At 49.8% G+C, this 16008-nt stretch overlaps 1 protein-coding gene across 4 annotated transcripts in view; it reads right to left on the reverse strand.

Moving 5' to 3' along the window:
- The window catches only part of CNIH3 (cornichon family AMPA receptor auxiliary protein 3), a 110031-nt gene that overhangs the window by 55661 nt on the left and 38362 nt on the right, over positions 1-16008 (reverse strand). Inside the window, exons 1-3 of one of the 4 annotated variants that reach the window (XM_070256016.1) lie at positions 8033-8608; positions 5635-5703; positions 252-299 (exon numbers count right to left, since the gene is read on the reverse strand). In XM_070256016.1, the coding sequence (XP_070112117.1) occupies positions 252-299; positions 5635-5703; positions 8033-8080 (165 nt within the window). In that variant the 5' untranslated portion in view covers positions 8081-8608. Of the gene's footprint in view, positions 1-251; positions 300-5634; positions 5704-8032; positions 8609-16008 lie in introns of those variants that run through there. The other 3 variants (XM_001489883.6, XM_070256017.1, XM_005607986.4) reach the window with 3 other exon arrangements.

Consider the following 16008-nt stretch of genomic DNA (forward strand, 5'->3'; position numbering starts at 1 on the left):
GGGCACTGCAAATATCCAGTGCTGCCCTGACACTTTGATTGATGGCCGCCCCTTTTAATTAGCTCCTCTTGCCTCTGGAGCTTTTCAAAGAATGGATCATCACTTGCTCCCACCTCCCCCGCCCCCACCACCATGCGCCTTCCTGGGAGACAGGACTGGAGCAGGCACTGAGCCTCGCTGGCCGCTTCCACTCTGTGCCCACCCGTGACCATGTGACTGTCCACCCGCTGGCCTGCAGCTTTTGCACTGACCTTTCGCAGAAGGAAGCAGATGCGCTCGATGTTCCTCAGCCGTTCCCTCTATCAGAATGCACAAGAAAGAAGGGAGAGGGGAGGTTAGAGATTCTGCTGAAAGACCAAGAGAAGCCCCCACATCCAGCCCCCAGTAGAGGAGGCAGGAACCGCCAGAGACCCCTCCCAGCCAGCTGGCTTGCATGCTCGCGCCCAGTGGCTTTTCCCAACAAGAGTTTCTGCTCATACAACTCAATAGCAGAAAAACCAAACAATTAAGAAACGGGCAGAGGATCTGAAAAGACACTTTTCCAAAGAAGAAATACAGGTGGGCAACAGGTACATGAAAAGATGCTCAACATCACTAATCATGAGGGAAATGCAAACCAAAACCACAATGAGATATCAGCTCACACACGTTAGGATGGCTGTCATCAAAAAGGCAAGAGATAACAAGTGTTGGTGAGGATGTGGAGAAAGGGGAACCCTCGTGCACAGTTGGTGGGAATGTAAACTGGTGCAGCCACTATGGAAAACAGTATGGAGGGTCCTCAAAAGATTAACAACAGAACTACCATGTGACTCAGCAATTCCGCTTCTGGGTACACATCCACAGGAAATGAAATCGCTATGTCAAAGAGCTGTATGCACCCCTATGTTCAATGAAGCATTATTTACAATGGCCAAGACATTGAAACAACCTAAGTGCCCATCGATGGATGAATGGATAAAGAAAATGTGGTGTACACCCACACACACACACACACACAGAATGGAATATTATTCAGCCATAAACAGCCATAAAAAGAATGAAATCTTGCCATTTGCCACAACACAGAGGGCATTATGCGAAGTGAAATAAGTCAGATAGAGAAAGACAAATACTGTATGATCTCACTGATATGTGGAATCTGAAAAAACCAAACTCATAGGAAAAGAGATCAGATTTGTGGTTATCAGAGGCAGAGGGTGGGGAGGGGACCTGCGGGAGGGGGTCAAAGGTGCAAACTGCCAGTTAGAAGGTAAATCAGTCCTGGGGATGTGAGGCATAGTGTGGTGACCAGTTAACACGGCTGTGGTGTACTTGAAAGTTGTTAAGAGAGTAAATCCTAAAAGTTCTCATCACGAGGAACGAAACTTTTTTCTTTTTTCTCTTTTTGTATCTATAGGAGGTGATGGATGCCAGCTAAACTTGTGGTAATCATTTTGCAATATATGTAAGTCAGGTCATTATGCTGTACACCTGAGACACATACAGCAAGGTACATCAATTACATCTCAATAAAACGGAAAGAAAAAAAAAAGAGCTTCTGGCTTTTTTTCCATCTACCTTGTCACAGTGATTTGCTCTTAACCAAACTCTCCCAGCAAACAGGAGGGGCTCAGCTTCTCTCTCAGCCCAGGGGAGGTTTCTGTACGTTTTCCTACAGGCAAAGTCTGGCTCAGCCTCCACGGACCCGGAAGATGGCGAAAGTGCAGACGGGGCACATGTGTTCACCGAATGCCCTAAAGCTCACAGCCAGCCCTCCGACTCGGGTCTCGAAGGGCATGTGTGCCCTGATTAGCGGCTAAAGGAGGGAAGTTCTCTGCCCGTTGCTTTTCTTTTTCTTTTTTTTTTTTAACATTTTATTTTGTATTTTTTTCGAGCAAGATTAGCCCTGAGCAAACATCTGCCAATCCCCCTCTTTTTTGCTGAGGAAGACTGGCCCTGAGCTAGCATCCGTGCCCATCTTCCTCTACTTTATACGTGGGATGCCTACCACAGCATGGCTTGCCAAGCGGCGCCATGTCGGCACCCGGGATCCGAACCAGCGAACCCCAGGCCACCAAGAAGCAGAATGTGCGAACTGAACCACAGCGCCACCGGGTCGGCCCCGCTTTTATTTTTATAAAGTGACTGTATTTAGAGGAAGAATTCTCCCCCCTAAATTAGACACCAGCAGCACCCCCGGGCTAGGACTTTTCAAGATGTTGAAGTCCACCTCCGGAGTCTGGCCCCCTGCCGAGGGAAGATGCCCCGTGGCTGGGCAGGTGATAGTGCTCACATCGCACACAAATGCTGGCTCTCTTTTCCTCGCAGTGACTGTCTCGATTTCTGGAGCCACTCGGAACACAGCTGTGGCGTCTCCCGGTGCTTCATTACTGAGGCAATTTGGTTGGCGTAGCTGTGATGCTAATGAGATTCCTCAGAGATCTGGAGAAGACAGGTGGCTGGGACGCTTCAATTTGCCTAACGGAATCATAAATACAGTGATTCCTGTGCATCCTTTAAGCCCAGAGGAAAGAGTGTCCATGTGGCTAGCAAGACAGACCACGTCCTCCTCAACATACACACACTTGCACACACACAAACACACACCCGCAGCTGGGCATCGAGGCTGCCTAAATGGAGAATAATGGGAAAAGGCGTGAGATACCAGGCATACACCAAAATGGTACAGGACACACACTAGCTCCTTCCCCCGCAAGTCAGAGCCTCTCTGCAGGACATCCTTTCTCCTTACGTCACAGGGACACCGAATGCCCAGGAGCAAGAGGGAGGGAAAGCACTCACATGAGAAACTAGAAGTAAAACAGAGCATTCCTCCTCCTGGACGGGGTCCACCCAAAGGGTGCAGCCATATCTGGAGCTTTAGGGGACCTTAAACCCAAAGAACCAGCGGGCCTCAGGCACGCTCATTTCGAAATGCATCACATCGATCAGCGATTCTTTGTAGCACAAGTCCTTCCAGGGTTGGAGTCACCCACCAGCGAAGAAGCTTTTTCAAGCCACCTGATCCTGAAATGCTACTGCAGGGGCTCCTCAGAGGCCTAAAGAGCTCAAATATGAGTTCAATGAGGCGTCAAAGCGTTTCACCTCCTGCCAGGGAGTAACATCGTTAATAACTGGGGAAATGCATCGAATACTCTTCCATTTAGGGTTTTTACGGACTGTATTTTAATCTCAGGCAAGAATCCTTTCCCTCGCAGCTTCCGTCTGTCCAGGAGATGTCTGGCCTTCAGGGCCCAGGCTACTTAATTAATTCATCAACTAATTAGAAGTGTGGCTTTAATAACAGGAGTAAACAGTTGTGCTCCAGCTTCCATGCTACACAGCTCCCCCCTCCAACATCCATTCATTCTCTCATCAACAGTTACCGATCACCAGCTGTGTGCAGCTCTGTCCTGGCTGCAACCTTTCACAGAAGCTCCCGGGAACTCACGCTAGGCCTAATTTTCTCTGTTCTGTCGGAACTAAGGAACTTGCCAGGGTAAGATGGAAACGGGCTCCATGAAAACGCCTCATGGTTTCAGCAGTCACCTGCAATACCCATTTCTTCACTGGCATTTACCCTGGGATCATACAAGAAACCTCTAGGTGTCCTAAGTGAGCTGCTTTCTTTCTTTCTTTTTGAGGAAGATTAGCCCTAACATACCCTGCCAATCCCCCTCTTTTTGCTGGGGGGGACTGGCCCTGAGCTAACATCCATGCCCATCTTCCTCTACTTTATATGTGGGATGCCTACCACAGCATGGCTTGACAAGCGGTGCGTAGGTCCACACCGGGGATCTGAACCAGCAAACTCCAGGCCACCAAAGCAGAGCGCACGAACTTACCGCTGTGCCACCAGACAGGCCTCATGAGCTGCTTTCTAATTTGAGCCCAAACAACTGGGAGGGACGGAAAGCAGGCTCTTGACTTTCCTGGCATTCCAAAAGGGAAGTGCTCCCTCGGACTAAGGCAGCACTGTGCACCTGGTCAATATAGACGAGCCAGGTGTGTGATGTCGGTGCCAAACACAAAAACATCCGGAAAGAAACGAGGCCCAGGATGCAACCCTTTCAGGCCTGGTGGAGCCTGGTTATCACAGGTGGGTGGGGAGGCCAGCAGAGGGAAACAAAACAGATTTTAACAATGATAAGTTTCACGAGATACAGTAAGTTTCCAAGTGGATCTTAGGGATTCTTTCAACTTGCAACAAAATTCTGCTTTACACAGTTGATTTTGAAAGAGTTTGGCTCTATTTCATAGAATCAAAGAATCTGATGCCAAAACGGGCCTCGGGTATGATAAAATCAAGTCTCTTAAAGAGACAATGTTGAGTCAGTGGGAAGAACACAGGGTTGGAAGACATGCAGAGCTGGGTTCCAATCTTGACTTCACCACCCATGAGCCAAGAGTCCTTGGATAAGACTCTATACTTTGGGTCAATGACGCCTGTGTGGCAGTTGAGAGAATTATAGACCACACATACAAAGTTCCTAGCACACAGTAAAAACAAAAGAACTACAAGTCCAGTAATAAGCCTCTACTTTACAGAGGGGACTGCTGAGGACTGACCCACCAAACGGTCTTTGGGTGCCTCCCTCAGAGCACAGCCTTCTTTATGGAGCCTGCAGCTATGGCGACTAGAGCTCTTTGTCCTTGTCGCTAAAGAATGACGCCATAGCCTTCCAGGCTATGATGGTATCATACCAGCAGAGGCTGGTGTTCTCTCCACGACTTTGGACTGAAAATATCAACAGAGCTATTCAAACAAAACTCGCCTTAGCCCTGGAAACCAGGGGCTGGAAGGAATTCAACCAACCCCAGGCCGTGAGTTTAGACTGAGAGACACACTCAAACGAACTGGTGTGCTCCATCCTGCGAGCCCAGCAGGGCTGGTCCAGAATGATTGGGAAAAGCCTCTGTCCACACGCAGGGTTGGTCCCGGGCTCTGGGACATGGGCTGCACTGGACAGCAACACCCACCCCGCACAGAAGTGAGGTCCTTCTCTCCCTGCATCAGGGCCTCTTTCTACATCCCTTCCAGGACAGAAGGGAGGGCAGCATGCACGGGCTGGCAAGCAAGATGGAGCACTAAGACCCTGGAGGAGCGCACGCTGGGGCAGAGGGTCCTTCACATGCTAAACCTGGAGCAAACCACCAGACGGCCTCAGATTCCCCAGTGGGAGGTGAGCTGACCTCGGGCCTACAGAGGCCCTTTAGATGACTACCTCACGGGTAGTAGATATGGGGCTGGGAGCTTTGTACCTCCACCCACCCGGCAAGTCTCCCTCGGAGAAACTGGCATAGCACAGAGTGGGGTCGACCACTAAGGATGCTCCCAGACCCTTACCAACATGTTGGCCAACACGGAGCCTGTCTCTTTGTTCAGGATGCGTAACCAAAAAACACCAAGACAAGGCCTTGAGGACTCATGGCCACAGCACAGCAGACCCTTCCCACCTGGGTTCCTGGGACTGTCACACTTGACTTGCAAGATAAATCGAGACCTCAGCAGGCCTCCAGAATGAGAAGTCTCCTAGACAACCTTAGGCCAAGCCTGGAGGTCCAGCCAGTGCCAAGCACGTGCCCTCCTTCACAGGCCCTGGGTGGCCTGTGGTGATGCCACCCTGCCCGTCACCAGCACCCACTACTTACCGCATGCACAGGGTTGCACTGGTCTATGGGGCTCTTAAAATCGGTTCTTAACTCGTCAAAGGCAATTATCTGAAACAGAATACACAGAATCAAGATATTAGCACCAAGGTGAGTCCGTACAGCAAGTCAAAGCTTTCTGTAGATTTGCTCCAGAACAACGCAGGAGGTGGGAAGAGGGCAAGAGATGACCCCAGACTGCCCAGGAGCTGGTTGCTGTCGAAGCTGGTGACGGACACTTGGGGTTGACTGTACTCTCTGTCTGCTTCTGTGTATGCTTAAAAACCCCCAAAACAGCGAAAGGGAGAGATGTTGCTTAAAGGTACATACTTCCAACTAGTAGATAAATAAGTCCTGGAGACCTAATACACACCACAGTGATTATAGACAACAAAACTATATTATAAATATTAAACTTGCTAAGAGACTAGATCTTAATTGTTCCCAACACTAGAAGAAATGATGATTCTGTGACAGGATAGAGGTGTTAGCCCACGCTACAACGGCAACCACATTGCAATTGAAACATATCCAATCAATGTGGTGTAGACCTTAAACTTACACAGTGCTTTGTGTCAAATATATCTCAATTTAAAAATCCCCCAAATAAACGTTTTAAGCCTTCTGTGCTTTACAAAGATGTCGAGAAAACTCTACTGTGGCGAGGGCAGGCTGGAGTTTGGATAAAGGCACAAAAAACTGAAACTTCAAACCAGCACTTTCAGATTCTCTGCTTACAGGAAGGGCTGGGGGTTTTTTTGTTTATTTTGGCGCAGAAGCTGATTGGAAGTAAAATAGACAAAAGTCAAGCAAAAGGGAGAAGAGAAAAACAAGAAAGCAGAGTCAACAACAATAACCGGATCTCGAGCTGTCCACAGGCTGGACAGTCGGGTCCAGGCTTCACAGCTTGATCCATTGGACTCGGGGCCTCCAGTTCATTCTGGACAGAGACTCCAAGCTCCCCAGAGAGCCACAAGTTTCCCCATTTGTCTAGAGGGGAGAATGTTGGAGGCAACCTTCTGCAGCCACAGCAGGAGACACAGCACATCCACAGAAAGAGCTAACTTCCCAATCCCAGACACCTCGTCCCCAGAAGGGGACTCAATGACAGGACGAGGTGGTATTTGGCCAGTGCAGTGTCCTCTCTTAGGGTGTGGACTGTCAGCAGCATCCCTCCTAGGCTGCACGTAAATGGGCCCCTGAACACTTGGGGACTTGCTACGGCCATGAAGCCAGCACACCACCCCCGAGCGTCCTTGTTCCAGCAACATGGGGCTGAGAGCAAGCAGCAAGAGAGGAAAAACGGCTTACTTCCCTCTATGAAGCAGTATAATTGTAAAGCAGTCACGTCACCCTGCTTTCAATACTCCTACAGAATTAGGAGAAAATTCTAGTATAACTTGGATTAAACAGACACATTTCTATATCATCCCTTGCCAGAGAGGTAATTATCCAGCCTGTACTTGAACCTTTTAGTAACAAGAAACTCGTCACTTAACTGAGGATGCTCATTCCATTTCCGGCTACCTCTCATTGATCACTGCCTTCCTTTGCTGACCCTACACGTGACTCCCCTGGCTTCCACCCACAGTAGAAGCCAGGGTCAGCGCCTCCAGCCCGCAGGCCAGACACAGCCGGACGCCCATTTTTGTACAACCTGGGAGCTAAGAATGGTTTCACACTTTTAAAATAGTTGAAAAAATCAAAAGAAAAATAATATTGTGTGACCTGTAAAAATTATAATCAAATTTGTTTCCATAAATAAACCTTTATTGGAACACACACATTAATTCGTTTATATGTTATGTATACTTTCACCCTGCCGCAGAGTGGAGTAGTTGCAACAGACCCCATATGGTCTGCAAAGCCCAAAACAGTTACTTTCTTACACTTTACACAAAAAAGCTGCCAACCTCTGGTCTATTTTTTTTATTTGCCCTCTAGAGCTGCACTGACTAATACAGGGGCCACATTTGGCTATTTCAATTTTAATTAGTTAAAATTAAGTTAAAAATTCAGTTCGTAGCCACATATGAATTGCTCAGAAAACCACACCTGTCTAGTAGCTAGTAAATAGCTCAGATACAAAACATTCTCATCCTCGCAGACAGTCCTATTGTACAGCACTGCTTCAGAGGCACATAAGATGGAGCAAATCACTCTTCAAAGCACAAGGAACCCCTTTAAGTACTTTCTGCTATCATGACCCCAGCAAATCTTTCTTCCTCAAGCTAATCTCTCCGACTGTTATTTACATAAACCAGCGCTAAGGTGCTTCGTTATCCCGATTGCCCTCCATTGACCTTACAGGTTGTAAATGTCTGTACTAAAATGTGACTGTCAGAGCTAAACACCATATTCAAGGTCAGGTCAGCTGGCACACAGACAAAAGTACACTCACCTCCTCTCTTCTGTAGCCTGTGCCTCTGTTAACGCAACCTGATTTCATTAGCTTTTCTGTGGCCACATCACATCCCTGGCCTCATACTGACCTTGCGTTGCCTAAAAGCCCTGTGTCTGTTTCATGTGCTTCAGTTAAACTCAGTCCACCTCATTCTGCATACACGTTGTTGGATTTGGTGGACCAGAGAGCAGGAACTGACCTTTGTTCCTTTCACTTCCTCCCTATTCAGTTTGGTCCATCAGGCCAATCTATTGAGACATAATCTATCTCCCAACTACAAATCCTAACGCACATAAGGTCCTCAATATCCACATCCACATTCACCCTGATATAAATGTAAACTGAGCTGGACCAACAGCAGAGCCCGAAGCTCGCTATTCCTAGCTCCCACGAGGCCGGCGTCAGCAATCTTTGGGCCTATTATTTATCCAGTTGTGAAGACAATTCACCATCTTTTGACCCAGTCAAGCCCCCACATTATGGCTGTGACTGGAGACACACCGGTACAGGCCCATCCCCAGCACTGACCTGTGCCCACGGCCCTGGATAAGTGCTGGGAGGCGAGTCTGGACTGAAGGGAACAAAGGCAGCTGGTGCTGGAAGGAAGAAGACAGGAGCCCCTGGGGATTCCAAGCTGCCGAGCGAGTCGGAGGGCAGGCAGCCTCCTGACCGGGAGGAAGCCGTGAAGGAAGGAAGGCTCCGAGGCGTGGCTTCCCTTTCAGCTCCATGAGGTAACAGCTACTTCCCAGGGCTTTCTGATGATGGCGACGGCAATGGACACGACAGGGATAAAAGCTTTCAGCATCCCATCCCAGTAACTACCCACTAGTTAACCCATCCACGGACTTGACGTTCAGTGAGCATCTCTTACACACAGGCACAGGGCTAGCCCCTGGACATACAAAAATCCACAAGACACAGCTCCAGTCCTCATCAGGTTCCGGCCGAGAGGAGAGACAAGCACGTAATAATCGCTGCATTACAACGTGGTAAATGCTGTGGCCAAGATGATTATAATAAGAGCCACCAGTTACTGCGTGCTTCGCTCCGTCAGGCACTGGGCCGCATGCTGTACACGCTTTTTACTGTTGAATCCTTCGGCCACCCCGTGAGGTAGGCACTATTATTGTCCTCACTTTAGAGATGAAGGAACTGAGACCAAAAGCGGCTGCAGTGCGTGCCCAAGATCACTGCTCCGGTGCCAGGATTCTCACCGAGGGCTCTCTGACGCTAAAACCTGTGCAGTTACCGTTACGTTATCCTGCCTCCCAGGCGGAGAGAAGGAAGGAAGGATTTCAAGGACATATAGGACGAGCAACTGCCCCTGTGGAAGGAAAGCAAAGCTTTCCGGAAGGGGTGAGGTTTAGGTTACCCTCTTCTGAGCACCAATTCCTAGTTTCCCAGTCACAGCCCCCTGACCCGCGTCTGAGAACAGAAGACACAGGCAGCACAGCAGGGCACAACCCTTTGGGGGCCGCAGGCTGCTACCTGGAGCCGAGCCATGAGCATCAGGGATGGACCGGGAGGGTGGCAAGCATAACAACAATGCCAGGATCAAAGGACGGCCAGTTTAATTCAGCCGTATGCACAGACCAGCTTCTCTGAGCCTCCAGCCGTGGAGCCCAGCCTGACAGTACAAGGTGAACTTTAAAATCCCTTCAAGTCCCACACATGTTTTTAAAATTTATCTTTAAATTTACATATGGTAAAATTCCCTGTTTTAACTTGTATTTCTCCAGTGACTAACGATGTGGAACATCTTCTCATGGGCTTAATTGTCATCTGAATATCTTCTTTGGTGAAGCGTGTGTTCAAATCATTTACCCATCTTTTTTTTTTTTTTTTTAACTTAGCTGTTTGTTTTCTTATTGATTTTTTCTTTTTTTTCTTTTTTTTGGTGCAGAAGATTCACTGTCCAAATGAAGCCCCCTCTGAGAGGACTCACCAGAGCCTAGCGGCCTCCCATGCTGAGTCTGCCCTAAGTCTAGACAACCTTGACCCCATCAGGCCTCAACACCAGGGTCGGGGAACACCTGGACCCCCCTCAAGAAGCAAGGAATTACAAAAATCCTCCAAAAAAAACCTCTCAAGAAGCCTTCCTTCTTTAGGCCCACAGCATGTATAGTCAAGAGATTAAAAGTTACCTTGCTTGTCTGAAACAGTGATTTTGCTAAAAATAATTGTGCTGTTCTATGGCAAACAGCTTCCAGGAAGCGTAAGAAATCATTGAGATCCCAACCTCCATTAGCTAACAAGTCCCCTGGGCTGCCCCGTCAGAGAGTTCAGCATTAGGAGAAGCCTCTTTTCTCTGGAACATTCTCTCCTGTGTTCGCTCCACAGGGTCCTCTGGTCTCTGAAAGATCCGAGCTGGTGGAGCCCTCATGATCTTGCACGTGTGTTGCATTCTCTTATTGCAGTATCTGACCTGCACAAGAACTCTGTGCAGTGCATAGCAGTGTCCCCTGGTGCACAGTCTGGGAAACTGAGCCCCGGGCAGAGCGTCAAGTGACATACTCTACGGGGCACGATGAGTGAGTGACAGCCGCATGGGACCCGGTGCTGAATCCTGAACCAGCCAGTGCTCCATCCAGCACGGTGTGGTGCCTCCAGTGATATGAAAGGGTAAAAAGAAAGAGTTGAGTTACTAAAGATGCCCAAAAATCGACAAGGCACCCGCAACGTACCTGGCCCTGTTCTGGGCCCTGGAACGCAGCAGCGAGCAAAAAGAGAAGGTCCCTGTCCTCACAGAGGTGATCATCGGGACAGGGGTGGGGTAGAGAATCAACAAATGAACAAGACCAATATCTGGAAATGGCGGGCTGCGTGAAGAAAACACAACAGAGTGATACGGAGACACACAATGGCGGTCAAGGCAGGCTTCTCTGAGCAGGTGCCGTTTCAGCTGAGAGAGCTGAATGTCTAGGAGCGGGACATGGAAAGTTCCAGAAGGAAGTTATGCTGCAGAGCCCCTAAGAGGGGAATGTGCTCGGCAGGGGTGAGGCACCAAAAGGCCACAGCAGCTGAAGCCCAGGGATGGAGAGAGATAGTGGGAGGAGACGAGGTAGAGAGCAAGGACCAGCCCCCATGTGGGACTCTCCCAAGTGCAGCTCTGCACAGTAGACCTGTGGGCGAGACATCGTTTAGCCCACGTATTCCACTGATGATGTGGCCTTTAGGCGACTCAAGAAGTGAGCGTGTCTGCTACTTCTGGTGTACAGGACCAAGGGGACAGTGATGAAACAGGCCAGTAAGTGTGGAGCCAGCATCGTGTGCGCATACTGAGGAATAGGTGGTGGGCTGACAATTCTCAGGTCCTGTCTGCGAGGCCGCTAATTCACCAAATGAGAAGTCAGTGCTCAAGGCAATATGGAAAGAGATCATGTACGCTGGCAAGTCAGTTCCAGGAAGCCAGAGGACGAATTTGGGGTAACCCACCCCAGAGAGCAACTGGGCACTGAGAAAGACTGTCCAGTTTTCTAAGAAGAGGGCACATGGACTGAGCCCCCAAGAATTTCTGCCTACCAACCCATCTATCACCAGGGACAACTCCCCCTACCCCCACCAGGGCTTCGTCCAGACTCCTATCTGCAGCAGGGCCACCTGGGCCGACCTTTCTCGATTTCTCCACACTGTGAGTTGAATAATGTTCCCCCAAGAGTCAGGTCCACCTGGAACCTGAGAACATGACCTTATTTAGAAACAGGGTCTCTGCAGATGTAATCAGCTGAAATGAGGTCATACTAGATTACAGGCCCTAAATCCAGGGACAGTGCCCTTATAAGAAACAGAAAAGGACACACAGAGATGGAAGTGATGCAGCTACAAACCAAGGAGCACCAAGGAATGTCGGGAGCCACCAGAAGCTGGGAAGATGCAAGGAAGGATCCTCCCCAGAACTTTCCGAGGGAGCAGGGCCCTGCTGTCACCTTGACTCCAGACTTCTGGCCTCCAGAACCGTGAGGGAATAAATTCCTACTGTGTGTGGTAATTTGTAAGGCAGCCCAGGGAAACTGAAACACTCGATTTGCAAAATAGCCGAACTGTTCCCTGTGTGACCTGAGATGTTATCAGGAAACAATGGCTTTTGATGCCACCAACGAATGTTAGTGTGAAAGAAGAAACAGAAGCATTTCTAACGCAAAATACACACCTCGCCAGGGAAGCAGGCTTTTATACTCACCCCAACTCTTCCTGTAACTCCCCCAAAGCCATGCTCAGAATGCACTAATAATTTAGAAAGAAGTCGGTGTTTTACTTCTCCACGTCTTGTCCCAACAAGAGCACCTCCTTCAAACCGCAGCCCAAGCCTTGGGGCCCTTTCTGAGGGTCAGGAGCTCCGCCAGACGGGAGAAAGACGACGGATGGGAAAGATTTTATTGACTGTAACACACATCCGGCTCATGCTTAGTCCTGGTTTCGCCTGACACTGGTGCAGCCGTGAGTTCCACCTCTCTGTTCACTGATTCTAAACTGCTCCAGGCAAGCGTTTGCGAAGGCGCTTCTGAGGCCCCAAGAAGAAAGCAGCATCGGCTCCACATTCATGGGACCAACTCCTCCTTCCGGCCCTTGCTCAGCCCCTGGCGCCACGTGGTTCGTGAAACCATTCAGTCTCTGACACTCACCCCACCACTCACCCCTTTCTCTAACAAGTGCAATGCCCAGTGTCACAGCGTGGTTTAAACTTTCCAAAGTATTTTCACATGTCTTATTTTTTACGTTCATTTTAGGTAACATCCCAAGTAGGCGTGACACCCACTTTCCGAATGAAGCTTCAAGGAGAATGAGAGGTCACTGGGATGTCCAGGGGCGCCCAGCAGAAGGCAGAGCTGAAACCTGCTTCTCCTCCTTGTGCTTCTCCAGCAGGCCACCAAGGCTCACCTTTCCGTGGGGAGGGGGTGTAAGGAGTGTTATTAAAGCACCCATCAGCATGGGGTGCCACACCGAGCATGAAACAGCAGGCTCAGCATCCAGAGCCCTGCCTTCAACAGGCTGCCAATCAAATAAATTGTCTGCTTAGCCCTAGATGGCCAAGAGCTTAGAAAAGGAGAATAAACTCTGAACCAGGAAAGGGACTCCAAGCCCTAAACTCACCCCATTCCACCTCTGTATTAGTCAGGGTTCTCCAGAGAAACCAAACCAATAGGATGTGTACAAGTAGAAAGAGATTTATTTTAAGGAATTGGTTCATGCAATTATGGAGGCTAAGAAGTCCAAAATCTGAAGGTGGCTGGCAGGCTGGAGACACAGGAAGAGCTGACGTTGCCATACAAGTCCAAAGGCTGTCTGCTGCAGAATTCCCTCTCGCTCTGGAGAGGTCAATCTTTTTTTTTTAACATTTTATTTTTTATTTTTCTCCCAAAGTCCCGGGGTACAAAGTTGTGTATTTTTAGTTGGGAGTCCTCCTAGTTGTGGCATGTGGGATGCTGCCTCAGCAGGGCCTGATGAGCGGTGCCATGTCTGTGCCCAGGATTCGAACTGGCAAAGCCCTGGGCCGCCGAAGCAGAGTGTGCGAACTTAACCACTCCGCCACGGGGCCGGCCCATGGAGAGGTCAATCTTTTGATCTATCTAGACCGTCAACTGACTAGATGAGGCCCACCCACATTATGGAGAGCAATCTGCTTTCCTCAAGTCCACTGATTTAAATGTTCATCTCATCCAAAAACACCTTCAGAAAAACATCCAGAATAACGTTTGACCACATATCTGGGCACCATGGCCCAGCCAAGTTGACACGTAATATTAACCATCACAACCCCCTAATACCAGGGACTATCACAGGCTCTGGGCAGTGCTGGGTCCTGGCCAGTGGGGCTTGGTTAGAGGAGCATGACAGAGTGATGGTCCCCATGGGTCCTATTCTCATGTGAGAAACCATGGTGAATCTTGGCATCTGTCACTGAGCTTCTCTTAGGAAGGAAGCTGCCTTAGAATAACTTGGAAAAAGTGTGTGATCCAGCCTCACAAGAGGGTGGGGCTGGGCCAATTCCAAAGCAGAGACTTAAGGGTCAAGAGCCCCTTGGCCCCTGCAGGAGGCGAGCGTGTCGCTTCACTCCTCCAGGCTGTGATTTCCTTAGCTATACAATGGGGATAACAACCACCAGCTGACCTCAACTGGCTGCTGCAGTGTGAAATGAGGTGATATCAACAAAAGTGTTAGAGGAGAGAGAAATAAAGAGGACACTGCATGAGGAGGCGGAAACCACCATTATATAAAAGTTGCAACATCCCCTAATGGTTAAGCATATGCCTGTGAGTCAGAATGTCTCAGTTCAAATCCAAATTCCACCACATTTATTTGTGTGGGTGCAGGCAAATTCTTTAACCTAAGCTCAGCGTCCTCCAAAATAAAGAGGGGACAGTAGTGGTTCCTACCTCATCTTGTTGCTGTGAGGATTAAATCAAACAACGTACATAAAACACTGGGCCAGTGCCTAGCACATAATAACAATAAATATTAATTGTTACTTAATGACTGTAGTTATTACCATATCATGCAGATGTCGGGCCCACCTCTCTGGTCTTATGACTCTCCTCCCTCCCTGGTCTTGAGCACGATCATTAGCATCAGAGTCTGAGTCCAGGAGATCCAGGCACTTCAGGGAAAAAGTGGGGCAGCAGGATGTGGGTAGGAGCCAAGGGCAATGCCATTCTGAGGACACGGGTGGGTGAGAAAGCAGCAGAGCCCATCCTGTCCCAGGTGGGAGGCAGAGCCCCGGATGTGGGGAAGGAGGCTGGGGTCAGCAGCGGAGATGAGAAAGGAGGCATCTGCTGTCCCCAGACCGGTCCCTAGACCTGAATGATGAGTACAAATTGGGAAACACAGCACACAGCTTAGCTGCCATTGTCTGCACCAGAATTTGCAGACACAGCTGGTTGTGACATTGCTTCCCTGGTCCCCATCTAGTTAACAGAAAACAAAGACGTCCCAGAGCCATGCACTTCTGGGACGGAAGCCAAGAGCGCAGGAGACAGGACAGACCCAGCTGACTTGCTCCCGTTGGCACTCAGCAGGATAGGCCCCAGCTCCAGCCAGCAGCCATCCCCATCAGGGTACAATCCAGAGAGGAGAGGCCAACGGAAGGGATCACGTTCTGGTTCTGCTGACTTGGGGTGGGTGAGGCAGCGACTGCGAAGAAAGCATACAGAGAGGGAGGGGTGGGAAGAGTGTGGCAGCCTGCAGCACTGGGGGACCTTCCCACTAAGTCAGGCCACAGACCCCTGCTCCACCTTGCCCCAAGGCAGCCAGCCCGCCCAGCACCACGGCCCACCACGTCAAGCAGCCGGGAACCACAGAGCCTGCTCGCTCTAAGTTACTGTTCCTAGCCACAGGGTTCCCCCCCTCCCCCGCAGCTTGGGCTTGCTCCAGCAGCCTTGGTTCTCAAACAGGAGACTTCAGGAGCAATTTCTAGCTCAGTCTGGTGACCCTCCAGACACCTTTGGGGCCTTGGCCTTCAGCCTCCCACATGGCTCGTGGAATTGCTCCTCATGGTTCCAATGTCCTCTGCTCCTTTGAGTAAACAAGTGCCTGCTCCGACTGCCGAGCCTGCAGGGCCCACGCTCCTGGGGAATGCACGCCCATGAGTCAGTGCGATGTGCATCGGGGGGCGCCCACATCCCAAACTATCTTCCAGGAAGACCTATCATTATTCATTCCTAAAAATTCTTACAGAGCATCGACCGTTTGCCAGCACTGTGGTGGGCACTGGAGCTACTACCGAAAGCAAGGCAGACGAGGCGCAGGCATCTACCAGTGACAGAGACTCTCTCCGTCACCAACCAGGCTCTTCTGAGCCCTCTTCTCAACTAGGCTTCCCCCCTGGGCTCCTATGTCCATCCTCGCAGAGTCTAGTTTTAGCGAGAATCTTGCTAAGTCAGCTTAGAGAGAATCCCCACCTTGATACCTGATCCCCCTAGTCTGCCTTCAGTAAGAACCCTGTTAAGTCAGTTTAGTAAGAATCCCCCCCACTTGGT

This window comes from Equus caballus, chromosome 30 (genome assembly GCF_041296265.1).
Source record: "Equus caballus isolate H_3958 breed thoroughbred chromosome 30, TB-T2T, whole genome shotgun sequence".
Taxonomy (NCBI): domain Eukaryota; kingdom Metazoa; phylum Chordata; class Mammalia; order Perissodactyla; family Equidae; genus Equus; species Equus caballus.